The following is a 27,623-nucleotide window of genomic DNA, read 5'->3' on the forward strand; positions in this document are numbered from 1 at the left end:
GGTTACAGTTGAAAAGGACAGCAAGTAATGTTCCCCTTTTTGTGTCACATCCTTCCTAGTGGCAGGTTTAGTGTTCACTGCATGTGTCTATTAAGCATTAATCCTCTAACTGAATTTAGTAAGAGAGAGCAATATGGTAAGTATCAGTGCAAGAATCTTAATTCCTACAAAACATATGGCATAGAATTATCTACTTAAAAATGGAACAATCTGATAATAATTTGGTGGAGTGACATCTGTGCAATAAAATAAGATGCTGATCACACTGGAAAAGTAAACACAGCAGTTGTATACTAAGTATTCTGACATCACCAGAAAGCCATTATCATTCCTCCATGGAATGTTAAAATTTAATGATCTAATTTGGTCTTATCACATGCAATATAAATAAAAAATAACTCTATTAAGTATTCAGAGACACTGCTCAACACAAAACCTCTAAATGGTATTTTCTAGGATTTGGACTTACAACACTTATATATGTTTAACAGGAAATAAGGGAATAAAGTTAGGAGAAAAACAGAAATTCTGTGGTCATTTCCATTGTTTATTGAAGATGTTTACATATGCAGTTTTATGCTTCTTGTAATTTAATTTCTTCTCCTGTTGGCACTGCTGTGAGGATATATGACTTAACATGAGTCTTCACTTTTGTCAAAAACCCACAAGGTCATAATTACAGCTTTTGCCTGAAGGAAATGACAGTGGGGATTCAGTGAGGGCAATATGAAGTGTATTCATGATAGAATGACAAATCTGGACTTGGAGAAAAAGCTTCTGCAAATCAGAACATGGAACATACCCCAAATTATGAAAGTCTGCAAGGAAGTATCACTTTATTTTGTGCACAATAGAACATCAAGATGGCACATCTTCTGTTTTAGACTTTGCAGTTAAGCATTTCCATTTCTTCATTAGTTTTTCAAAGGGAATGGAAATACTTGGAAATTTGGACACTGCATGGAAATTGAACTCAATTCTGTTTGTCAAGTTGTGATTCTTAAATAAAACTATTACAGAATGTAAACTGTTGTTTTCTTCTTGAATTGTTGTTGAATTTTTAGCAAGCAAGGAAAAGATCTAGTGTGATGGAACTGTGTAACAAATTCTGATTATTCTGCTTTAAGTAGTACATTAAGGTAGTTCTCTGATAGAAATGGTTTAATTACCTGGTTGCATGGAAAACTTTTTTAGTGCAAATTTTTAGGAGCAGATTTGATGGCAGTATTTGGGTTTTGCAATAGTGAATCAATATAAATTGTATTTAATGTGGAATTAGTCAACAGTCAATACTATTTTTTATTGACCCTTTTTACTCTTCTTTTATATCTCATTTTCCCTTTTCAGTTTAGTCTGACAAACAGCCAGGAAAAATAGCTTTTGCATTTCTTAAAGGAAAGGTACTGCTGTTGACATTTTTTGTTTGTTTTTCTTTCCTTTTTATTGTTTTTTTGGTGTGGTGTTCGTTTAAACCAGAAATACAAAATACAATTGGCTAGAATGAGATTAAATTATCTGTGATTGGTTTTCACTGCCTGCCAACCCATAGAATTGATACCAGCCTATTTAATGATAGATTTCAGGCTAGTGGGCCAGACACAGGAATACGTGGAACCGGTGAAAGCTAATACACAGTTGATGCAGAAATCTCTTCCAATCTTTTGGCATGTTCTTTGTGGTTGGTAGACTTTTCACAGATTAAAAAGCAGCTGGGATATCATACAGGACTGTTAGTTCAATCTTACCAGTTCTGTGGCTGCCAAATCAAACCTCCTGTAGAGGCCTCTCAGAGGGCAAGGTATGTAATAAAACATTATTTTGCAAGAAATGTAAACAGGATACTTCTGTGAAGTTAAAGACTTTAAATTTCAATAGGACTTTTATTTATTTAAGGTGGGATAAAAGTATTTTTAAAATGGACTAAAAATCAGTAAAATAATATATTTTGTAGTTACTAAGTAAGAATGACAGTAATGTGTAATCCATGCATAATAATGTCTTGTGTCTATCTGATGAAAATATTCTTAAGAATCTGGCAGCTTTGGAAATGCAGTGTTTAGAGTTTTACACTCTTTCAAAATCCTTTGTTAAAAATATTGATGTTTCATATTCTAGATAAGCTAGGTATGAAGAGGTAAATCTGACCGCCCGACTGTCTTTAAAAAATCAGTTACTCTTAATTAAATATCCCAGTTTTGGTGGGGGCAGTGGAGGGAGCCTAACCCACAGGAAGCTAGCAAATTTTTTGGGTTTATTTTAGTAGAAGCTTCTTTGCTTTTGCTAGACCTTATGACTAGAGAAATTCTTTATCTTCTTGCAGTGTTGTGGGAAAATATCTCCTATTAATTTGGCAGGAAAATTGAATAAGCAGCACCTGATATTGTCACTTTCACAAGCAGAATCCTGATCTTTTGTCAAAACATAAGGAACAATTGGCTGATGGCAATTCTGATTATTTTAGAAAGTAATTATTGAAAGAAGGCATATAGATCTCAAATGATCCTTTTATCTTTTACAGCCACCCAAAAGGAATAATGATAAAATGACACATATTCTTTGTTGTGTTTTGGTTAATAAAAAAGAGCTAAAACTAAGCATATTGTTCAGTTAGAGCAAAGTTACCATAACTTTTTCATAACTGTGATGGCTTTTGAATCTACATGCTACATAATGTAGCTACATAATATGCTACATAAAATCAGCATTTTTGGCAAATCCTGACTGCATTTTAACTCTTTCTAGAGAAGTCTGTAATCCTTTTGTCTCCATTTTATACAGCCTTTGCCCTACCAATAAGAGGAAAGTGTTCTAAAAAAAATTGCCAGCCAGTTTAATTGTATGCTGATTTAAAAATCTGAAAGCACAGTGAAAGAGGTTTTAGTTTAAGAACAGTTTGCTTGTTGAGAGTGATGCCTAACTGTTTACTGATGCGGGCAAAACTCTCTGAACACGTGTTACTAACCTCCTAATACCAAGGAGTTGTGGTGGTCTCAGTGTATATAAGCTGGTATAAACATGTTAATGGTGCAATCACCTAGCCAAGGAGGTGATGATACTTCTATGTTTGCAACCGCACATGGTCATACTACCTTTCCAGCTTTGGAGAATGGCTGGAGGATCCAGTGGAAGAAAGACTATGGATGTATGTGGTCATCTCTTCTTTTACATAGATTAACACAGGTTTGGTTCTAAAATTATCTTTGTGTCTTGTGCTATAGGGTAAAGCTCTGCAATACTGAGCATCTTTCATTCTGTATTCCCATTCTGTACTTCTTTCCTGTTCTGTAGTAGTCTTATCTAATGCAGACCATGAATCTCAGACTAAAATCAGAAAAATGTTGTGGGTGTTTGTTTTTTTTTTTTTCGTCCCAAATGTGCATACATTTTCTTGTCAGTGCAGTGTTAGATGCTTCAAGATTCTTCTTGGATCAGTAGTTTCACCATTTAGCCTACCTCTGAATTGGTTGGTGGCAAGTCATTGGTTTTATTCCAAGTTATCCTGGTATTTGAAGATATTAGCTACACTAGTAAGACAAAGAGTAATGGTTTAAGACAATTCCTGTTATAGACTGGTTTAATAAAATAAATTACACCAAAAACATGGCAAGGAACTCTGGTACCCAAGTAAATGGTTTTCAGTTTCTTATGTAATGATGAGTCTGCATGCCCCACGTTGAACTCCTTTATATCAGTTTCATATGCATTCTTACCTATTGTAACATTTGCTGATATTTAGTTTGCTCTGCCTCTCATTCTCTTTTATAGGCTGATGAATATATAAATGAGTTAAATGGATTTATCTGATATTACTGTGGAATTAGTGTATTTCGTTTTTTACTCTTCTCAGAAAAACTTAAGTGCAGTAAAGCACAGTGAAGTAAAGGATTTTTTTTCCACCAAATCTTAGGGCATGGTAAATTATCTGAGTTAAGAAGAATGCTGGTCATTGTCTTATGTCAGGACCTTCATTTGTACATTCAGATTGCCATCCAGGAATTGTAATTTGGCTTTATTCTGTGTTTTAGTGCATTTTCCCTCCATATTTTATAGAAGGTAATCAGTGATAACTTCATCACAGTTATTGTTGGAAATGTAAAGGGTCCAGTAGATGGTCTTCCTTTATTTTGAAAGGTTAATTTTGCACAACCAAGTACCTAGGGAGGTGGTAGAGGGAAGAAGGTTACCATCTGCTTCCATTTTCTTCAGGGTACTGAAGGCCAAAGATAGTGATTAAATATATAGACAATTGCCCAGTGCAAGTCCAGTGTCACAGTGAAGAAGTTTCATCTCATGCTTAAATGGAGTTTAATGAAATCCAGTGCATTTCACTGGATTTCATTAAATTCCTCCTGTGCCTCCAGTTCTGGGCTCCATCAAGAGGAGTCAAGCTCCCTCTTCTTTATTCACTACATCTGGTGTTTACAAACAGTGATGATCCCCATGCACCTTCTCTTCTCCAGGCTGAACCATTGCAACTCTCAGCTTTTTCTCAAAGGGGACAGACTTCAGTTCCTTTAGCATGTTTGTGGCCTTTCCCTGGGCTCTCTGCAGTAGCTCCTCATCTCTACTGGGCCGGAGAGTCCAGAGTTGGACGCACCCACCAGGTGTGGCCTCACTGGCCAGGGAAGGGATTGGGATTCCTCCCTGTCCTGCTGACAGCACTCCCACTGCTCCCCAGGAGCCTCTTTGCCTTTTAGTCACAAGGCACACCACCAGTGCCATTTGCATGTTGATGTCCCCAAGCCCTCCAGGCCCTTCCCTGCCAACTGGATCCCACAGGAATGCAGCCCAGGGGCCTCACTCACTGGCTGTGGGAACTCACCGCCAGCAGTGCTGGGGACCCACGTGGGGTGTGGGATAAGAGTCTGTGGGACTACCCCAGCACTGCAAGAGGGGATTGTTGTGGAGCTTGTGGAATTTCAAGTCTGGTGCTGGTGTATCAGGGGGAAAGGATTGAAAGTGGGGGACTGGGAAGGGCCCAGTAAGACTCGGAGATGGAGAGGGGTGGGAAGACCATGTTTTGGCCCCTGGCCAAGTATGCTTTACTTGCATGCCAGTTTGCTTCTTGGGTGGCTCCAGAAGTCCTTGGATGCTTGAAGTTTAGAGCTTTCCTCTCCAAGAAACGCCAGGTGAAGTTGTGCAGGTCAGCAGTTGGTCCCCAGCAGTATCTTTTGTGAAGCCTGAATTCAGCCCACTCCTGCATTCCAGCCACGGCTGTGGGGTTTGGGGCCAGAGGAGTTGGGCTGCTGCTGTACAGAAGTGTCAGAGGAAGACTGAGAAGGTTGTGCCAGGGGGATGACTGAATTCGTTTCGGTGTTGGAGGCTCCAGGAGGGAGAGGGCTGTCAGCATGCCCTGTGTCCATGGACATGGCTTTGCTTCAGGTCAGGCATTCTGACTGATGGCCACAGAGCTTGGGCAGTGATGCTCTGGTGCTTGGGGAGGGAAGATTTGGGGAGTTCAAGTGAAAAGGGCTCTGCTGCAGCATTTATATAATGAAGTTTTCAGTACATTCCGCACATTCTCCCCTTTTGTCTTCATCACTAACAAGGCACTGTTAGAAAGCTTTGTCTGAAGTGGCTTGCTTTGGTTTTGAGAGAATCATTCTCTGAAAAAAGCTTCTAGATCTTCGTTCAGTGTCCACAAAGCCAATGATTTTCCAGCACCACCACAATGAAATCTGGGGTTCTTCCAGCTGGGAGAACCCCAGCTAGCAACTAAGATCCATGCCAGCCACTTGCCACTCCCTCTCCACTGGGTTGGGAGTATTGGAAAGAAAAGAGTACACCTTTTGGGTTGAGATAAGAACGCTTTAATAATTTTAGAAATAACAATACTACTATGACTAATAATAATCGTAATGAAAAAGAGAGACAGAGATAAAATAACACCTCCACCTAATTAGTGTATTTACATGCAATATACCAGTGAGAAACGCGTGCTCCGAAAAGCCTCTGGATATTCATGCCAGGTGCCTGAGGGCCATAACCCGCGCCTCCAGCACGTGCGGGAAGATGGCAGATCCACCGGCAGGCCTGGCGAGCGCTCCCCTGCAGCCTATGGGGCAGAGGCGTTGGAGGTCGTCGGAGCCCTCTCTCGGTCCCGTGGCGGCCGCCCCCTGCTCCTGGCAGCGGGATCGCGGCGGGGCCGCGGGCGCAGCTGGTAGCGCCAGTGCGGGGATGTGCCGGGCACCCTCTGCCCGGCAGCGGCGCTCTGCTGGCAGCCGGCCGGGCCGACGACGTACTCCTCGTAGTCGTCGTCCGCCCTGACCGTGTGCAGGATGCGGCCGAAGCGCTGCCTGCAGAGCGGGCAGGCGGCGCGCACGGCAGCCCACTGCCGGATGCAGCCGAAGCAGAAAGTGTGCAGGCAGGTGTCCACGTGGGCCGCGTTGTCCACGTCGCCCAGGCAGATGGGGCACAGCCCGGCTGCCGCTGCCTCCCGCTGCCCCCCTCCCGTGCCGGCCGGCGTGGCAGAGCCGCTCTCCTGCAGAACCTCCTCGGCACCGCGCGCCATGTGCTGCCAAGAGACGGGTCAAGTGCTGGAGCTTCTCTGGCGCCAGAAACCGGGCAGCAGAGAACGCCCCAGAGCGTAGCCAGAGAGGGGAGGCGGGGGCCTCCTGAAGAGTCTCCTTGCAGGAAAAGGAGACCTTCCTGGAAAGTGACAGAGCAGCCCCTCAGCTGCCTTCCATACCTGTTTCTCCCTTTTCCGTTCCCCCCAGGGGTGCTGTTCCCTATTCCCAGAGAAATCTCCCTTCCACACTGCTCCTGCTCAGCCAGTGGGACTCAGCCGGCACAGGGTACCTGCATGAGGCGGTTGGGAAACGAGGAAGTGGCTGGGAGCCCTCAGGTGCTGTGGGGCGCTGCCAGTGCAGGGCCTGAGTCCTGCTGAAGGCTGCACACTGGGCCAAGCGTGCAAGTGAAGGAGCTTGTGGCACCTGGCTGTTGCCTGGTGCGCACAGCAAACAGCCCAGAGGGAAAAGACACCGCTCCACGGCGTGTCAGATATGTTTTGGTGACCTTAAAACCCCTGGTTTGTCACGTCCTGTGATGAGTCTGGTGCCGCTGCCTCTTCTCCAGGGTGAACTGTGCCAGTTCTCTCAGCTTTCCCTGATGGGTGAGACACTCCAGTTCCTTCACTGTGTTTGTGGCCCTTCCCTGGGCTCTCCCCAGTAGCTCCTCATCTCTTGTGGGCTGGAGAGCCCAGAGCTGGGCACAACACTTGGGGTGTGGCCTCATGGGGTTAGGGGAGAGGGCGGAATCCCTCCATGTCCCACTGTCAGCCCTCCCAGCGACCCTGGCAGGGCACTGGAGCACTCACCGCTGGCCTGCATTCCTCCTGGGCCTTTCTGGTTGAGCCACTGTTGGTTCATGGGGTTATTCCTCCCCAGGTGCAGTGTTTGGAATCTTCTTTTGTTAAACTGCATGAGGTTCCTGTTGGCCCCTTTCTCCAGCCATTTAAGTAAAATTGTTTAAAGAAAACAGTTGCTTTGAAAAACGTAAGTGAAAAGGCAATCATAAAAATAATATTAAAAGGTGCAATAAAGGAGAAAGATCTATCTTTTCCTTAAGGGAGACCAGAGGAAAAAAGAAAAAGAATGTAGAACCTAATTTTTGTTTTTGTGAGAGGCAAAATTATGAAGGAGTTTGGGTTCAGCTATATTCTCTGCAGAGTGAAGCAAAGCAATCGCACTAGTATGTCATTACTCTCTAGTATATTTTATATAGATCAGTATAGATGTATAAATATATACGTATTGAAAAGGCAATCTTTTGATGGGTAAAACTCTCTTCATTGAGAATGTTGTGCATTTTGTGTTAAGAAGTACGACAGTATGTCCATCTAAATGTAAATCCTATTTGAGACAAGGCATTTTAAACCTTTTAATAACCTATTAATTGTTTTTATAAAGGTTGTGTCCTGAGTCCTGCAGAATTTTACATTAAAGCAGCAGATTTTTCTTAGCTCATGTAAAATTAAAACACACCTTTTGCAATAAAGATTTCATGTTAAAGATGATAGGACTCCAGGTAGCATGCAACACAACAGTAGCTTGGTGACAGTTAATAATAATCAGGATGATTTTAAAACATTTTCATGAAAGCTTCATAATAGGAAGTCAGGGTGAGTGATTAAAAATAGTGATTTGACAAAGAAAAGGGATTTGACAAAAAGGAGGGAGGGGAAAAGCCTGTATTGTTAATATGATTTTTCCTTGGTTTTATTCTTTGCTTGAGTGAAACCAAATCCTGTTGCTGTGAATGGTCTGTCATTTTTTTTTCATTGGAGTTTAAATTGAATGCAATCTCTATTTATATTGAGCTTTTCTTTTTCTCTATCGTATTTGTTGGTTGGAAACTCAAATTTTGTAGAAAAGAGTTCAATTTTCCATGACTATAGGCAGATGTTTCTCTGGGATCTTTAGTGACAATGATGTGTTTGTTGATAACCCAGGGCTTGCCAAAAGAGACTTTGCCTTCCATCAGTGAGTCTCGTTTTTTGTTCAAGGGCTTTAGCCAACAGAAACTTACTCCATTTCTTCTAAAAATCTCTAAGGGTAGTTTCACTCATTTTGAATGCATACTTCAGTCAATGAATTTTTATTTGGTTCAGTTAATCTTTTCTTTTTGTGGTAGGTGAAATACAAAATATTCTGGTTTCACTTCTTTGATTCCTGTTCTTGCAAGTTATGTATTTGGGTGGCTTTAACAGGTGAACCTAGTGTTCAACTAGGTTGGTGTTCAACTATCCAAAATAGTAGCCATTCTAGTTTTGTTGTAAGTAGATTTCATTCCCAAATGTGGTTACTGGTTTTGTGCTCAACTTGCCACTTCACTACCCTGATTGGAACATTTGAGGAGTTTAGTTCATAGGTCTGCAAGATGTCTTATAGCAAGAACATGTCAGTGTCTTCACTGGTAAAATGGGGTTTACAAGCAGGTTTTATTTATTAGAGGGAAAAATTGTAGAGAATTCTGCAATTTCTGTCTTACTGACATTTTTTGCTACTTTCACTTCCTCTACTACCATCTCAAACTTTGACAATCCTTTTTAGAAAGCCTCTCTTCCCAGTGTCTCAAAACAGCTTCAACACAGCACTGTTCACAGCTGCATGGTTTCTGTCACTTAATGCTGACAGACTCTTACTTTTGAAGTTCCTCCAAAATGGCTGCTTTGCCTTTGCATTGTTCCTGGCAGGTTTGCCTCTTTTCTTTCTTCTTTTGAGGGTTGGAGATAATGGGATTTTTTTAGGGGGGGAGGGTGGGGTGGGTTATTTTGTTGTTGTTTTATTTAAATTTTGTTCTTTGGTGTTTTTGGTTTTTTTTTAATATCACAATGCTTCTTTGCTTACTTTAGATTTAAATTGAACTTAATATTTGGTAGAGCATTACATAGCTAGTTTCATTCCTTTCTGTCTTTTGTTAAAGGGTAAGCTACATAAATAGCTTATTATTAAAAATTTGCGATATTTTATTATCTTTTAAAATATATGGTAGGACCCCATAATTTCTTTTTCACTAATATTTTTCTGATGTTCTTTGTCTTGTGCTGTAATAGAATTTGAAGAGTAAGAGAGTCTTGAAAAACTATTTTAAGAACAGGAAAAATTACTATCTTTTTCTCTTTTCAGTTTAGAAATTAGGACTTACGTCTGGAGCAGGAAACTGAAAATTGAATTTATTCCAATGTCAGTTCTGACTATGGCTTGCCTTGTGACCATAATAAATAAGCCTTTCTAGTTTCTTCTTCTGTGTTATGAGGAAGAAACACAAGCATTTGCAAAGGATTCTGAAATTTCTGGAAGGAATTTGCATAACACTGCACATTTTTTCATTATTTCCTGGAAGGTTAATAGGTTTTCTAAATATTATTCTACTTTGCTGAGCAAAAGTACAAATGAGGCACCTTAAACTTGATAGAAAAGTCATTTCAGTAAAACAAAAATTAAGTTGATTGAGAATTTAGAATAAATCTGTTTGGTCTTAATTTTTGTAGCCTTACTGTTTGTGAGTTTTTGGTTATGAATAATGCTTACCAGTTGAAGCAAGGAGATTATTGATGTATAAAGACCACTGGTTAATTGATCTTGCTGTTTCACTTACAGATTTAGAGAAGCTACAATATATACATGAGGGATATGGGCATCATGAGAATTCCCACCCATGAGAATTTTGGGCATCTCAGTCTTGAAAAAAATTAGCCATGCTTTTGCAAAAATTTGTCATGTCCTTTAGAGAAACAATGTATGATGGAGGTTTACATGCTTCACATGAGACTTGGCCAGAACTTTTCCTTCTAATTGGAATTTCATTGCATTCTTCTCCTTCCCCCAGACAGAAGTCATTATGTATTATGATTTACCAGTGATAATATTAATTTTCTAGCTTTAGCATCCATTAATACAATGAACTAGCTCCTAAAAGGTGAAACCTGAGAAAAAAAAATGTAAAATGAAATTTTAGAACATCTCAAAATACTTAGAATAATATTTTCTGAACTTCAAAAAGTAATTTGTGTTTATATATAATCCCTTTATTAATATAGGGACAAGTCACTACTCTGTTTTCTGTACTGTGTTTAGGATACAGCAGTGAGGAATGTCCAACAGTTCTAAGGTTTATACAGTAATAGTATTAATTTTCAACAGTAGTATTAATAGTATTTCAACAATAGGATTTAATTTTCAACATGATCAGTCTATCAGTGTTACCATCTGTAATCGTGGCAACTAGACTTGGAGCTCTTTAAAAATTTGAGTTGTGTGGAAAAAAGATTCCATGTACTCACCAGGTTATATTGCTATGAATATTCAATTATTGTTAAGCCCAAACCTGAATTTAAAAAAGGCTTCTGAAAGTCGTGACAATAATTTGACTTGCTGTATCACATTAACTGGGGCGGTGTTAATTGTGAGACACATGCTAATTGTGTCAGAAAATGGCCTTAAATAATCCAGTGGAGTAACAGTTTATTTTAACTGATAAATAGCTATCCAAAATAAAAGAAAATTTCCTATTCCTCAGCCCATTTACTCATACCAGGTGTATCTCTTCTCCTTTAATCTGCAACATGTGGAGTTCTAATTTGAGATTTTCCCCAGGTGGTATGTTTTGAATGGAATTTTAAAATTGATATCCTATTGATTTTCTTTTGATTCTTGGGAATAGAGAAGGAATGTGTGCTTACCAAGTACCCTGTTATATTGTTTTCTTACCCTACAATGTGTTACAGCTCTTCCTTTGCTGTAATTAGTGAGCTAAGAATAAATCAGATTCTCAGAATTGCAGTACTTGGGTCCTTTATGAATTCCTTTTTTATATTTGATAATAGTAAATTTTCTGTTAGTAAATCCATGATAATGACTGTAATGTTTATATGAAAAGGATAACTGACGTAGTAATGTGTCAGTATTGCTCAACAAGAAGTTAGTGTTTATAATTGTATATATACATTTAAATATATATATACACATGTTATTGCAGAGATTGTTTTCTTACTTTAAGAGCTGTTACCGAATTGGTTAATTCTGGTCTGTTGCAGATGGAGATTAATTTCTTTAAAATAAATTCTAATTTTGCATGTTCAGAATCTTTCAATTTTAAAATAACAGGAATTGGTAGGCAGTTAAAGATATGAGATAGAAGTTGACATTCTGTGGATGTGAGGAAGTGAAGTCCAGAGGTGCTAAGGAAAGAACAGAGAGCTAAGAGAAGGACAGAGCAAGAGCAGTTGACACACAGCAGAGGAGTAAAGGTTCCAGGGAGGGAATTTCTGTTGTACAGACATAAGGGATGGACACAGAAGTGAATGTGAGTGAAGAGGAGAAGTATTCAAGCTAGAAATACAGACTGAAATCAAAATAAACAAAAAGTGGTTAATAGTGACTTTAATAGTGATTAATCTTTCAAGGGGTGAGATAGTGCCATTAAAGATGCCACTAAAGGATAAAGAAAAAGAAGGGCTGTGAGGTGGAATATTTAAATATGGGGTTCCTTTAGTTGTGTCTTTTCACACTACTCCTGTAGTCCAGCTTTCAAAAGAATGGGAGAAAAATCACCACATTTTTGTAGTGGTAACTGATGCTGATGGAATCAATTCTACATAATACAAACTGAGTCTTTTTTTGTAAAAACATGTAGGTGGCATTATGTGTAAATTTAAAATAAATTAGAAATAGGAATTAAGAACAAAAGACACATATTTTGTAAAGCACTATTTAATATTGAACTCTTTAAAAATATTGCAGACTGTTTGCTTATGCATATATGAATACAAGTAATGCATTTAATAGGAATGCTTTTTTGTCTAATATATAAAAAGGACCTTAAAGAATGGTGTTTTGCATTTGTATTTTTGTTATGTGTGACTGGATGTGTCTGAGAAAAGAGTGTACTGTCAATGATTTACCAAAGGAAAGCTTGCTTTCTCAATGCTTGTACAGATGGCTAACTGCTACCAAAGCTTTCTGCAACACTGCTTACAAGTTGCCAGAAGGTTTGTGTGAAAATACATTGCAGCCTGATTCCATAGCAAAGGACAGTTACTGTTACCAGGATTTATTAAATCCTGTCCTCCTAGCAAGCAGTACCTATCAAGCACTTCTACAGGTAGTCCACAGGAAGCAGTTGCAGTCGCAGCACCTTTAAAATGTTTTTTATCAAAATGCATTTTTTACATTTTTTGGAAATGATCCATTGAAAGTATTGCAAGAGTGGGATGTAGTGCATGAAATAATTTATTGTGTATAGGTGAAGCTGGTAAATAGAATGTAAATTATTTAAAATTTTGTCTCCAATAAATACGTCATCGCCACTGTTCCCTAAAGAAAGCTTTAGTCATTATAAGCAGTTAGGAAGTAGTATCAATGAAAATTTTCTTGATTAAATAATTTTAGGGCATGCTTTGTAGATTGGGACGTACATAATGTAAAGGTTACCTGCCTAATGCTTGCCTCATGCTGCTAATTTGTAGCTTTTGTAACTGTTTTGTAAAAATCCGTTGTCTCTTTACAAAGAAGAGAAGTTTCCGTGGTTTCCTGTGATAACCTCCATATGATGTCCCACAGGTGTGTAGTTTACCTACATTGTGCAGCTGCAATGTGAATTAGTTAATACTTTCTGTTGGGAAAGATGAAAGTTTGACAGGAAAGTTTCACAGATATGTATACTTAGCAGAAAGCTCTCTGAATGTGGAACCTGGGAGAGGAATAGAGATGGAAGCAAGTTTTGATATAGAAGAATAAAAGATGTCTAAATTAAGAGTTGCTGAGCCAGTAGTTACTGGACAACTAAAAAGGCGAAGGTTAAATTGAGCTGGAAGGAGGATTTATGGCTGGAGTGAAGGATATGTTGACCACAAACAAAAAAGATGTTTTTACTAAGCAGAAATAGGTCTTAGGAAAAGCAGAAGATACCATAGGCAAACAAACCTTGTTTTTACCAAGTAAAAAAAGGTCAAAGAATTTTCCACTGCAAGAAAACAGAAAAACAACTTCAAGCTTAAACTGAAACATGCTAACTCAATATAGTAGTTATGAAAGGCTGTAGATAATGGTAAAGGTATTGTGTATAATGCTGATTGGTTGTTACGTATTAAGATGCTCAGCAAAAACCAGTATATAACGCGTTGTAACCAGAACTAACTTGGCTTCAGGCTTGCCTATAAGCTGTAGCTGGCAGCTTTAGGCTTGGCTGTTACCCACGACCCAAGACTGCTATAAGGTCTTCTATACAATGAACAGCATTCTGAAGAGCCACCTGTTGTCCAAACATCCTCTGTCGACATATCTTCTACAGCTTTCTTTCTGAAATGATTATATGAACGAAGGAAAGAAGTAGCCTAATGAAGTACTACTATTCTTCAAATTAAAACTTTGGAAGACTTTTAGCTAAAATAGATTTTAGATATAGTGAAAGTCACATTTTAATTAAAAAAATCCAGTACCTAGTACAAAATGTTCAAAATCTTTCAGCTATTTCAAGCTTAATGTGTTAAATATTTTAACACACTAAGTAGTTCAACAGCTAATGTTTTGGTGGAGAAGGTGCTTTTTTGAACAAAGACATCAGTTGCTATCTTACAAGATGCATAGAGGTAAACTTCATTGAACTAAAAGATAAAAATGCAAATCACAAAGACTTAGATTTTGTGCTTAATAAACATAGATTTCCGTGCTTAAAGCTGTGGTTCTAAGAAATACCACTCCTTTACTACTAGTCAAATAATAAACTGTTTCTGCCCATCCCAGGGACGGCAGTTGTCTCTGCCCATCCCAGAGATGCCAGTTGTTGGGGGCTCCTTTTCAGGAGCTTAAATTCCCCGGCATTCAGGTGGTTTTAGAGTTCTGGCCCTCTGCAAAGCTCTGTGCCAAACACAGGAAAAGACGGAGTCTTCAAGGTTACATGCTTCATTTATTAGTTCTTATCTTACAATTTTCTCAGTGTCCAAAAGATGTTTGCCGCGGCTCGGACATCTGGTGACTCCTCCTGTCTCTGGGCTGTCCTTATCTTTTATACTAATTGCTACGTATTCTTTATTTACTATTTATTACCAATGTCTATCACTATTACTAGAAAGGTCATCTTTACTCCAACCCAATCCTCACTAACTACTTTGTGCCAACGTCACTGCAGAAATGGAGTGAGGGAACAAGAAGGAAGAAGAAAGGGACAACGCCCTAAATTTTCCATCTTGCCCCATTCACTTCAATGCCAAGAATCCCAAACCCACTGTTTTTTCACCCTGTGATATATTAAACTACTATTTTTCACACTTTTGTGGCCGGCAATGCTTCCTGCAGTGCAAGAAGCCTCTCCTATGGACTGAAATCAAATCCAGTGTCTCTCTAAGCTCTGGGCTCTAGGCTGGGGTCCCAGACGCCCCTGCCCAGGTCCCTGACCCTCCAGGGCAACCAAAGGAATGCCCTGGACTCCAACAATAAACTATCTATTTACTTTCTGTTGTAGCAAAAAATTATATTCTCTAAAGATATTTTTATGATAGTTTTAAAAAGCTTGTAATTAATTTGATGAAGGAGCTTTTTGTCATTAAATATTAAATATTAATAATGAAAATCCAGAAAGACACTTAAGTCATGCCCTTCCTTATGATATAAAAATGTTTTTTAAAAACTTTTCTTATGTACATTATGTATTTTTTAGAATGTGCTTAAGTGTGTGTTTAGCTTAATATGTATAAGTCTAGGAACTTGTTATATATTCTTTTGTATTTTCCTGAATCAAAGTACAAAATGGAAACAAAAAGTATATCTTTATTTCTTGAACTATAAGATAATTATTCTCTTTTCCATTCACAAATAGCATGCGTTTGGAAAAATTATTTTGACTGCGTATGTCTCTCCTAGGTGATTTTCTCATATCACAAATATATCTCACATACATTTCTGCCAATTAGCTAAAGTTGCTAAAACTTTTCTTCCAATTCATTCTGTAAAGGTTTGCCCTTACTAATATATTTTGGTTGAATTGCTTACCTTCAAACTGTATATATATGGCAGGATAAATAATAATTGTCGTAGTGGTATCATTGATGATTTTAATAGTTAGAATTATGAAGGAGTTTAATTCTCTTATGTCTTCTGATTGCCATATGAGTCTTTGATTGGAGAATAAGTGTGAAACTAATTTTATTATATATAGAAAATAACTGTTTCCAGTACAAAGGTTGTGACATTAATCTATGGCAACATCAGCTGCTTTTTACATGGTAGTTCAATTACTTTGATTTTTCATTTACTTCTAAAAAAATTACAGGTTAAAAAAAAAGAAAAAAAATATCACTGAGTACTTTAGTAGACAGAGAAATGTCCATTTGTGTTTTTCCCGGGAACATTCTTCAACATCACATTTAATTTTATTTTAGAGGTAATCTTTCAGTCACTTTTTCAAGTTAGAAGCAGGAAGTGACATAACTTCCAACTACAAGCCAGTCAAAAGTCAAATGAGAAATGAATTAAAGACAGTAAGAACCATCACCACCACTACCCCCACCGCCGAGAAGAATGAAGGATCCTTCAGATTATTTATCAAAGTGACAGGTTTTGTGTTTGTGGTGGTGGTTTTTTTTTTTTTTTTTTTTTTTTTTTGGTTTGTTTGTTTGTTTGGTTGGTTTTGGTTTTGGTTTGGTTTGTTTTTGTTTTTTCTTGAGTCATTAGAGGAAAAATGAGTAGAAAGTATTTTCAGAACATATCTGTTATCTGATACAATAATTCCAAGTATTTTCACCCTTCAGTGCCTAGAGACCTGTATGCTGTTTTTTCCGGCCATGATACTGTTGAACATGATGTTACTCTGTTCCTTTTTACACAAAAGTGTACTTTGAAAGTTTGAAAACTTAAAAATAAATCTACTGTATTTCTAATACCTGCCTGGGTTTGTTAATTCTTTGCAGTAGTTCTATTAAAATTAAATGGAAACTGATCAAAGACGGCTGGAAGACAGAAATTGTGCCCCATTTAGAAGTGATTTGAGTCTTTTAATGCCTTCTCATCATTCCAGCATAGAATTCATTTTATTTCTTGATAGATTTTCTCCCTTAATGCTTCAATGCTTACTTAAGTAATTATTTTCTGTCAAGGCACTGGAAGTCTTTGTGTGTAACAGCAAAATTTTGGCTTTAACCATAATTTCTGATTGGTCTGTTGAAACAGTGCTCAAATGTGAAAAGATTTTGTGCTTTAAAGGAAGAGAAAATACACTGTTGCTTTTTTTCTTTATTTTACAAATTTCAATTTCAAAAGTTAAAAATATTGCTGTGGATTTCTATGCACTTTTCCAGTATACAGAAGTGTCTTCATTGCTTTTTTTTTACTGTTCATTGTGTCCAATCAAGGATTCTCTGAATGGAACATACTATTTCAAATATGTTTGAGTTTTTTACAGTGCATGTATAAGTGTGTATGTGCATGTTGTTTGAAAAGGGAGCATTCAGATGGTATTTTGGATAAAAACTATAATTAAAGGCAGCTGCATAAAATTACACTTTCTCTCTTGATTTTTTTTCCTTCTTTCCATTTCATTCTCCATTAGATGGCAGTGTTGTGAACATGCAACATATCAATGTTGACATATTGGAAGGAAAGCAAACATTTTTAACACATCTCAGATGCTTTTTCATTGTATATCTTATGAATTTAAAAAGGAAGAACAGCGAACTAGAAATGATAGGTGGAAATAGTAGATAAGGAAATTTGCATTTAATGTGTAGAAACCTAGATAGTAGGAGAGTTCCATTCAGTCCTTTGTGTGTTTCAGCTTGTTTTAAAAAAAGGTAATAAAACTAGTTATAGTAAACTAGGCCATGCATTTACCAGATTTTTCTATACATCTCCTCTTACTTGAAAGAAAATGCTGTCTCAGTTTTGTGCTTTAACAGACTTATTTAGCTATAGCAAAGTTCTTTCAAGGTTTTTTCATGTAAAACTATGTTTTAGCAGTTTGCTTTCAATTAAAAAAAAAAAAAAAAAAAAAAAAAAAAAAAAGGCTAAGGTTTTTGTAGCAAGGTTTTGGTAGTGTGGAGTTGCTTTAGTGGTGGCTTTTACCAGCACGGATCAGGAGCAGTCAACACACTGGACAGAGCCAAATCCAACTGACTCTGAAATAAACCTGTTGCTGCCCAAAGCTGAGCCTGGCAGCAACTCTGGTGGCATTCATATGATAGCAAATTTAGAAAGAATAAAAATTACTCTACAGCAGCTCTTAGAGTAAGGAGTGAGCAAAGTCTGAAAGAAACATCCCTGCAGACACCAGTCAGGAGTGAAGTAAAGCCTGCAAAATGGGTGTGAGGGAAGCTGGTTTTAGTTTTGTTCTCGTTTATTGCTGTCATGATTTCTTATTAATTGATGTTAAATTAATATAGTTTCCTCAAGAGAAGCCAAAGATGGCAGTTGGTCAGTGATCTGTCTGTCCTTATCTGGACCCGTGACATTTTGCATCTTATTTTCTCCCCCTGTCCTGCTGAGGAAGTGAAATGGTAGAAGAAGTTGATGGACACCTGGCAGTCAGCCAGGATTAACCCACTATAGTAGTGTATGTGCTGTAGATGTATTGATTTACTTAATGTAGTTACCTACTGTCAAGTGTTTCTGAGTACTGGGCACAATGACTTTAGTCTGAAAATTGACTCAGCATCTACAGTATTTCAAGTGGAGGCTCCTTTGCATTTTCATGGCCGTTAATATTCTATTAAAATAGGACTAAAATACTCTACTCAGAGGCATAAGAGAAACAATGCAAAAATCCTTTGTGGGTCTTAAGTCAGGGATTAGGTTAAAGTTGATGAGAAAAGTATTACATGAGATTTTAGGGTCTGCACTGTACATTGGATTGGATTACATGGATATAGCACACCCTTCCAGACCTCAGACGTAATGCTCGTCTCTCTTGCTTCCTTTTTGCTCTTTGTAGAAAAAAATGGGCAAACCTGTAACTTGATGTGGTGCTTGTATGCATATATGTTCTGAAGTATTAAGTACTGGGACTGTAAATGCCTGTAAAGTCCTTTGGGTCAACAGGATTGGTCAACTACTTGAGTTATTTTTAAAAGTAAAATTCTGATGGCACTCAAGATATGGGTGATCTCTGCATTCAAGGTGGAAAGGTTTGCTTGAAATTATTAAAACCAGCTAATAGAGCAGAAAGAATGCTCTAGTTTCTTTTTGTTCTTAATCCATAGGAGTTAATGAACAATGGATTGTCCTGAAGTACTTTTGGGAATCCTAGTTTTACACATTTATTCAGATAGTGTTTTCTCTTGAAAATTGAGGAAAAGTGAATAAGGAAAATACTGATTAAAGTAGAATTGGTTTTTACATGTGGGATTTTTGTTCTGGGCTTTTTGAACTGCAAACTGGCATATTCCAGTACTTGTCACTTAAAAATTCCTTTCTTGTCTTGCAGTGCACTTGTAGGAGAGACATGGTGTCAATATCCATGGATGTCTTTGTGAGAAAGTTTCAACCAGACAGATACCAGCTGTGGAAACAGGGCAAGGATTTGTATACCATTGATCATACAAAACCAACTCCCGAATCAACACCTGAAGTAAAGATCTGGCTACAGAGAAGAAGAAAAATACAGAACTTTCCCAAGAGGTATTTATGTTTCTTTACTTTCTATTTAACTGTCTTTAATATGATGCCAGTGTCATTTCTGTTTCATTTTGGCAGCTTCCTCTAATGTTGTCTTAGATTTGGCTGCAACAGATTTTATTTTCTCATAGTAGCAGTGAGGGGGTGGAGCTTGGAGTCATATGGTTGTGCCTACATTGTTCTCTACCACACACATTGGGCTAGGGGACAGAAGTAAGGGACTCTTACTTCTGAGAGGGAAAGGGGTGTGGTGTGTGTTCAGGGCCTGGGGGCCATAGTGTCCTTTTGTCTTGGAAAGCCTCATGGCTCTGGGTTGATTGGACTCAGTGAGCACTTTTTGTGTAGTCACCTGCTTATATAAACTGCTGTAATTAGCATTGTTGCTGTTACTGTTAATTTTCTTATCTCCTTTTCCAGTTAATTGTTATTTCAGCCCATTATCTCTGTCTTTTCTCTCTGTCTGTCTGTCTCTCACTGGAGGAGCTGGAGGGAAGAAAATGGCTGCATGGATTTTAACTTTCAGCTGGTCTTAAACTGTGTCACGTGTTTCCTTTTAATTAATTTCCTTTAGACAAAAATGTTTGTTTTCTGTTTTCTGTATTAAGATGAACCTGGGTGCAAGCCAGTCTTTTTTCAGAGTGACTATGAAAATTTAACTTAAAAGTTTTTTGTACCTAAAAAAGTGAATGTTTATGGAGAACATCAAAATGCATTCAACTGTTGTACATAAAATCTCTCTTTAGTAAGGGTTATTCCAGTATGATTTTCAAGGTGTGGATGGTTGCCATTGTTTCTAGAGATCACAGCAACAAAAAAACAAGGGAGAAGACTCCTAAGAGCTGAAAAGGACGTTTAACAGGAAAAACTTACCATAAAACTTTGATAGGATCCCACCAGCTGTTTCAAGTCTCCAGTAATAATCTTAGCCCTCACTGCAATTTAACTTTAAGGAGGTACCACTGCCTATTTGTCACATTCTCTCAGTGCTGTAGCTGACACTTGTCTTTGTCTACCACAGGTAAGCGGCAGATCATAATAAGGGCTAAATCTCAGTTGTTGGTGCTGACACTGCTAAGAAATTTAGGAGAATAAAGTCTCTCAGCTTGTCACTGACCTATAAAAGCTTTGACCTATTAAAGCAGTTTTATATCTATTATTGAGATGCATTATGGTTCTTGTTTCCACAGCATAAACATTTTTTGTACAACTGTGCTTTCCTGTCTTACTTAACAGGATCTTTATGGATTTTCTTCTTCATTATCTAACAAAGATCTGCTTAATTTCTAGCCAGAGGTGGGCAGTTTTATTGGTATCTTGGTATTTTAGTGGAGTTTTTTGAGTTGGAGATAATACTGATTTTTTAAAGATCTTTTTCCTTCTTGAAATAATTTTACAGTGTAGTGGCTTTTTAAACTTGGTCTTAAACCAAACTTCCTCATTTTCTTTGTAAGTTTATGTATTTCTTGAGAAAAAGATAGGAATGTCAACCTGTAAAGGACCAACTGGCACTGTAGTGGAACATTGTTACTGAAAATATAATACCGAGTTTGTTCTGAGTAACTGTAGTTTGTGAGGCAGAATCACTTCTTGAAGACAACCAGTGAATCAGCTGAACAGCCGGTTTGTTAATACTTGTATAATACTGACCTGGACTCACAGAGAGAGTAATTCTGTTGTTTAACTAGGTGAGTGCCATTTTTCCCTGTAGGTTTCCCTGCATCTGTTGTACAGTGTAAATGCAAATTCCCACTTGGACCAGTAGTGATTCATTTGGTAGCTGGTTCTGAGTGAAAACAGAGGCTTTCTAGTAAGTGCATTGAAAGTTTTATCACAGGAACACATGGGCTGATTTATGCACCTTCCTAAGCTAATAAACACAGTTCTAGTGCTGTTTAAATCTTGAGTTGGCTTTTGTTCAGTCATGGTAACAATGTGCATTGCAGAGGAGGATAAAATGTTTATTCAGCTTCATTTCTAGTGTAAAGTGTTGGTTGAAATTATCGTTTTGATTATGGGAATAATACAAGTTCCAGCAGAGTGAAAATAAAAATACCATCTATGGAAATCTTCATGAATATAATGACAGGGAGAGTTTATCTCTGACATTTATGGATGAAATCCATTGCTGCTATATACCATCTAATGACTGCATGTAAATAAATAGTAATAATACTTTCTGTTATTTACAATGTGAACTGATGGTTGTCTCATACTTTGGCAAATTTTCTGGAAATTACTATTTTATAAAGAGAGTGTTGAAAGATACACATATGTAGACACAGAATAAAATGTAAGGGGTAGCAAAATGTTTTTCTGTAGATCTCTAGAATCTAAGATGCAAGACCTTTGTAAAACTCACTTAAAGCTTTGTAAAATTCACCTGCAACAGTAGTGCTTTTATCTCGAATTTGAAACCTGCTGTATGATGATATTAAATACTCCTCTTGTGTGACATCATTGAATTTGAAACTAGAGCGTATATAGGATGTGAGCGTATATAGGATGAACTATTTCTAACGGGTTTGCCATTTCTCTTGCCTTAAGCTTTCTCTTATACTTCTGATGGGGTAGTAACTTATGCTCAATCTATAATTTGAACTTCATTTTTTTAAACACAGAATAGTTGTATATATTGCTTGGTATTGTGGCCTTTCAAAATATTTGGTAACCATAATTTTTACCTTTTTCAGATATTTGTTGGTTCTGTTACAACTCAGTTAAAAACTTCCAAACAGATCAGCTTTTATGAGGATATTTAGACTAGTGTTTTATTAGCACTAGGGTTAGGAAATATCACCTGATTTGACTGCTATTGAGAGAGTTTTGTCTTTATTGTTCTTGTAAGGGTAATTATTTTTTGCATTCAAAAGAGTGATTTATTTAAAAGCTATTTTGTGTGTTAGTTAAGTAGTAGTTACTTAAAGACTTCTACTTCTGGAGTTTAACAACTTTGCCATGGAATGGTGATAGAAGATTAGAAGGTTAAATCCAATCAATTGTTAATCTATCACTTAATAAATTGTAGCACTATCTCAACACAAAAAGATGAAAAATTGTCAGTTTTTTACCACTTAAAGCAGGTGAAAGGGACATATATTGGTAGATGTTTTATCTTATCCAAGACAGACTTTCTACTCTGACAGCAGTATCTCCTATAACAGCTTCCAGCACACAAGATCTCGATCTAAAAAGCTTAAAACTCCAGAGGACAAGAGAGTATCTGCTGTGGTAGCTGATGCAGAAATTATAGTGGCTGAAGCAGCTATTGATGGCTTCAAGGTCAGTGAAGCACCAGAAAAAAAAGTGAGAGTGGTAAACACAGGAGTGCCTTCTGGGGAAGAGGAAAACAGTAGTAGAATACATCTGGATCAGCATGTTCTGGATCATGTCAAAGTTGCAGGTGAGATAAGTACTGATTATGTTTCACATGTAAGTTGTAGGTTGTTTATACTCTAAGGCCACAAATCAGTGGATGTTAAACTAAAGTATTATCCTAGAGTAGCATTCTAAAATACTTACACAGAGAGTTACTTATTGAAAAGATTGATATTTGGTAAGAAAGGCACCAAAGTTAATATTCTGAATTGAGAATGATACCACATTAACTTTTAAAATTGTTTTTTAAAGGAACAAAAATAGTGAGGCTTTGTAAATGATATTTCTTCAGTGGAATTGTGTGTTACAGCAAAATGTTTTGATATGGAAATGATACAGGATGTCTTAATACTATTCAAACAGTACAGAACATATATGCCTGCAAATATGCTACATGTATTTCTGTGATGAACCTGCAAATTAGAAGGTTCTATATCTGTGCACAAAAATGATATATTTTGAGCCTCCAGATTTCTTTTAATTTCCCCTGGAGCTGTCTGATAGCTATAAAGGTCCTGTCAAAGCAAAGATTTTTTTTTTTCCCCTCCACAACTGTTTTTATTCTAATATGCTTGGTCTATTCTGGACTTAATTTATTCTGTTTCACATTCTATTGTATTTCTGATACAGTTCCTCATTCCTGTTCATAAGGCGAACTGCAGTTTTAACTTCATGTTTAGAAGTGGTCCTATTTTGCTTTGTATTTATATTATTTACTATTTATACTGAAAATTCACTTTCAAATTGCATATAGACAGTATTTTAATTATTTTGAATATTAATGGTATGTTACTGATTATTTGGAAGTGATAATCACCATGATTGATTCACAAAAAGATACCAAGATACTGCAATATGGAAGTTTAGAAATTCTCTACACAAAATATCTGGTGTTCTATCAAAGCATTTCCAGGTCTGTTCTAATTTCTTTTTAACGGTGCTATTGCTTTACATCTTTCAATGACTTTTAAATAGAGGTTTGGAAAGTTCATGACCACAGAGAAAATAGTATTTAGTTAGCAGCCATTCTGTGTTTATTGGCAAGGGAGGAAAAGCAGAGAAAAGTGGAGAGCTGCCTTCTTTCCTTTGTCCTCTTAAAGGATGGTGCCTGGACCTTTGTAGGAAAATGAATGTTTTTGGATATTATAAACACTCCACTACTCATGTTGAAGAAGGTAGTTTGCTCTGCGTTGTCTCTGGCTAGTATGGCTGTTCTCAATTGAAACAGTATTGTTTGTGCCAAGATTACATTTTGCTACTGTCTTTATGTTACTAAATTTTATATTTATTTGACTTGAAAAGGAAGTTTTTCAGAAAAAACAAGTTCAAATAACCTTTGTAAAGAGAGAATAGCAAGGGACTTAACAGAAACGGTTTTCCTTAATATCATGGCTGTATTGCTGAATCAGAATTCACTGCAGTGTATGTATGCCAGAGTTCTTAGGGAAAATGTTTTTTTGAGTGACTTCTCTAGCTCATTGTTCTGTCTTTCCAATGCAAACATCGGCAGAGGATGAATTTTTGTAAAGTAAAATCCACAAAATTTCAGTCTTCAATATCAGTAGAATATACAATTATGCTAATTAAAAAAAATAAAATTATGCTAATTGCTTTTCATTTTTAGACCGATGCTGTTTGAAAAATATTCTTGGTATCTATTTGAAATATGTGTTTGTAATTGTAGACCATTAATCTTTGGCTGTTTTTATTTTTAAACAGGCATAATATGTATAAAATGCAGGGTATAAGGTTCAATGTACCAGCCTTTTATATTTTTTTTCATTGACTCAAAGTGCATATGGGTGATATGAATAAAGACAAAGGAAGCTACATGAATATTGATCATTTTGAATTAAATGAAGACCTGCTATAATTCAAATGCAAAATACTGATTAAATGATCAAAACTGATGATTCATGATTTCATACTCTAAACTCAAACCATTTACATTTAATTTATTCTTTGATAAAACCTATGCTCTACATTTGTGTGTGCCCTTCTACCAAATAGTTTTCTGTATGATTTCTAAATGAGGAACCATGCTTTGAATTTGAATAATTTAGATGGCTGTGAAATGCAGTATGGTAATGTAAAGTGGGATTTATTAACGAATCATATTCTTGATTTATAGGAAGCATCCCTTCAGACTCAGTTTTGAGCCCTGTTCCTGTACTAGAGAAAACAAAAATGGAAGATGAGGACAGGATAGATTCCAATCATTCTTGCTTTACACTTGAAGATTCTGTGGCCAGTAAGCCTGCTTCTGGTAGCTGTAGAAAAGAAGAGAGCTTGAAATCTCAGAATCAATGTGTTTCATCCGTACTATACCATAAAGCAGAGGGACAAACTCCTGAAGCAGGAAATCCAGATAGAAAGGAAAGTATCTCGTCAGAGTATGGTATCAGCAACCTAGAAAGTTCTGGAAGTACTTTGGAACATGGAGAAATGCCCATTGTAAAAAAGGATGAAGAAGACAGCATGGAAATATCTTGTGTATGTGAAGCAAATTATGTCATAATAGTAATATATGCTTGATTTAATGAAATATGAATGAGCGTTTTTCTAATGAGACCTGATACCCGTATTAAAGCATTTAAGAATATGCATGATTTTAATCAGATGTCAATTTGAATGTGTTTTGAAGTGTTCAGGCAAGAGTGGCAGTTTTGATCCAAAAGCAGACTTGGTTTTGGAGTTTACTTATTGACATATTTTTCCGTGTTATTTTAGATGTCTAGTAATTTCACTTTATATTTGTGAATCTAAAGTGTCAGCAGCTATTCTCAAAGATATTCCCATATTAACTGCCTGCCAATATGAGCAGGGCTGTGAGTTTCACCTACTTACTATTCTTGGATTTTGGAAATGAACTAAAATAGGTAAAGGAAACACTTGAAGGAAAAGATCCCACTATTAAAGGAAATATATATTCTGTTTTTAAATAGTAGGTTTTAATAATGTTTTCTCTTTGGTCCACCTACAAACATATGGTTTTTTTACTCTTGCTATTATGCTACGATGCGTGGTCAGATTTGACTTTGGGATGAAAAATGAGAAATTAAGCTGTGGTGGTTGTCAATAGGTTTCTGAGTGGCGAACTGAATCTCAAACTGACTGGGAGAAGGCAGGAAATCGACTGCCAAGTTTTGAGACTTCATGGGGAATATATTTTAGAAGCCAAACTAAAAATTATGCTGACCCTTCCACATATGTGAACTGTGCTCTAACAATTCTTTTCAGTGTTGTAAGTTTTAATAATCTTGGCTCCATGCTTTTCACCATAATAAGGATCAGTATGAACATCTCAGTGTTTAATTAACACATATTAGAAATTGTATCTTTCCTATGCCTTTCAGCCACATAATGTTTCCAATAGGTTTCCAAATTTCTGTACTATTACTGCATATTCTTTTTTCTCTTTTAAGTGAGAAAGTGTGCTGTACAAATGCAATTTAAAAAGCCTGACGTCCCCTTTTTACTTGATTACTTTTTTAGGCCGTAAACCTGTCCTGTGCTTTGACCACATCTTCTACTCTCTGCTTACCATGATAAATATAATGTTGTTTTATAATTTACTTCAAGGGGCATGTGTATAATCTGCTAGGTTGGATTCACAGAATCTTGAGGCACAGAATGCTGTGGTCCATACAAATTGTGTGAAACTCAGTCCTTCCCACATATCTGCCAGTGTCCTTGGGTCCTGAACCTCCAGACACCATCAGTATCTTGTTTTCTTTAGGGTTTACTCAGTGGCACTTCAAGACTTCGAAGTGTTGGCCATAGTTCTTGAAGCTTGAATAACTTTAAACTAAATGTACATAGGGGTGTTTGAGGGAGGAAAGAATTTCTTCATATACTAAATCAAGATGTCAATCATATATCAGGACTCTTGATTTCTTATCTCAACTCCATTACTTTTTTAATTCTTGAGGAATTTTGGAATCTTTCACAAACTAAGCCAGTGGGTTTCTGCTTAATTTCTTAGCCACAGTTAGTGGCTCTATTATACTACAGGTATGCAGAATTATTTGCAGAAAATCTGGAGGATGTTGATCTTCCTCTCAAACATCACATGAGCAAAACAGGATTTATGCTCTGTAAGTTGCGAAGGGCTGCAGTAAATTATACCTGAAATGATTTGTGTATGGCAAGGATTGCACTTTTAAAATTATATATATTTTTAATTAGAGGCAAGTGTTGTATTGGTACACTAAACGGTCCTTCAAGTATACTGTGTATTTACATACTTGATGTCTGTGCTTGCTTACAGAAGAATGTTTATGTTTGTTGTAATTAATTATGCAGAATAACATGCTAAATTAGTTACTTTTTTTCTTTTCAGTCAGAGAAAGTTGAAAAAAAGAAAATATCTAAGAGTTGGCGTCATCCACTACATAAACCCCCAGCTAGATCTCCAATGACTTTGGTTAAACAGCAAGCAACTAGTGATGAAGGTGAGTGGATTATTTAACATGTTTTTCTGTTGATAATTTTATGGTTTTATGAGACCAGATATATATGGGCATTTAGAGAGTCATTACCTTGTGCAGACAGGCTACAAAATCTAAGAAATGTACCCAACATAGGGGTTTCCTTCTCTGAAGTAAATATAAAAAGTAAATCTGCTACACCCAGCAATAATGTATACTGCCACCCAAAGCTGATGAATAAGCTGCTTTATTCTATCAAATGCCACTTGTGAAGATTATGGATATGTGCATCAAAAGTATAGATCAAAATGGAAAACAAAGGCATTTCTTTATTATATCACTGTACCATTTTAGTTCTGTAAAGCACAAAATTTTCAGATGTTGTTTTCCAGAATCTCCTCAGTTAGCAGAACTGGAGTTTAGTTCTCACACTCCCTTAGTTTTATAATCTGGAGCTGATGCCATGTCTGTGACTACAGGTCTGATTCCAACATCACTACATAGTTCAGTGTTGACCTGATATTTTTACCTGATTTTTTTCCGCTCTCAATTACATTTCATTAACAGTAGCTGTTTCTTACAGCTTCAGATAAATTTTCTTGACTTGAGAGACAGCATGCTCGTTAATTGATTCTTCTTCTTGTAACTAAGCAGTATTATACTTTCGGTTGGCAAGTTAGGCATTGTTGAGCTCACTGCTGTAAGTTCAATTGAC

The 27,623-nt window shown here is 37.0% G+C and overlaps 1 protein-coding gene across 9 annotated transcripts in view; it reads left to right on the forward strand.

Annotated features, from left to right (window-relative positions):
• Positions 1 to 27,623, forward strand: part of KDM4C (lysine demethylase 4C) — a 271,307-nt gene that overhangs the window by 128,233 nt on the left and 115,451 nt on the right. For 8 of the 9 annotated variants that reach the window (XM_040090380.2, XM_040090379.2, XM_040090384.2 and 5 more), the window contains 4 exons: positions 18,913 to 19,106; positions 22,265 to 22,503; positions 24,610 to 24,971; positions 26,821 to 26,932. In XM_040090380.2, coding sequence (XP_039946314.1) covers positions 18,913 to 19,106; positions 22,265 to 22,503; positions 24,610 to 24,971; positions 26,821 to 26,932 — 907 coding nt within the window. The remainder of the gene's footprint in view (positions 1 to 18,912; positions 19,107 to 22,264; positions 22,504 to 24,609; positions 24,972 to 26,820; positions 26,933 to 27,623) is intronic. The other variant, XR_009208614.1, reaches the window with a different exon arrangement.

Source organism: Hirundo rustica, chromosome Z, assembly GCF_015227805.2.
Source record: "Hirundo rustica isolate bHirRus1 chromosome Z, bHirRus1.pri.v3, whole genome shotgun sequence".
Lineage (NCBI taxonomy): Eukaryota > Metazoa > Chordata > Aves > Passeriformes > Hirundinidae > Hirundo > Hirundo rustica.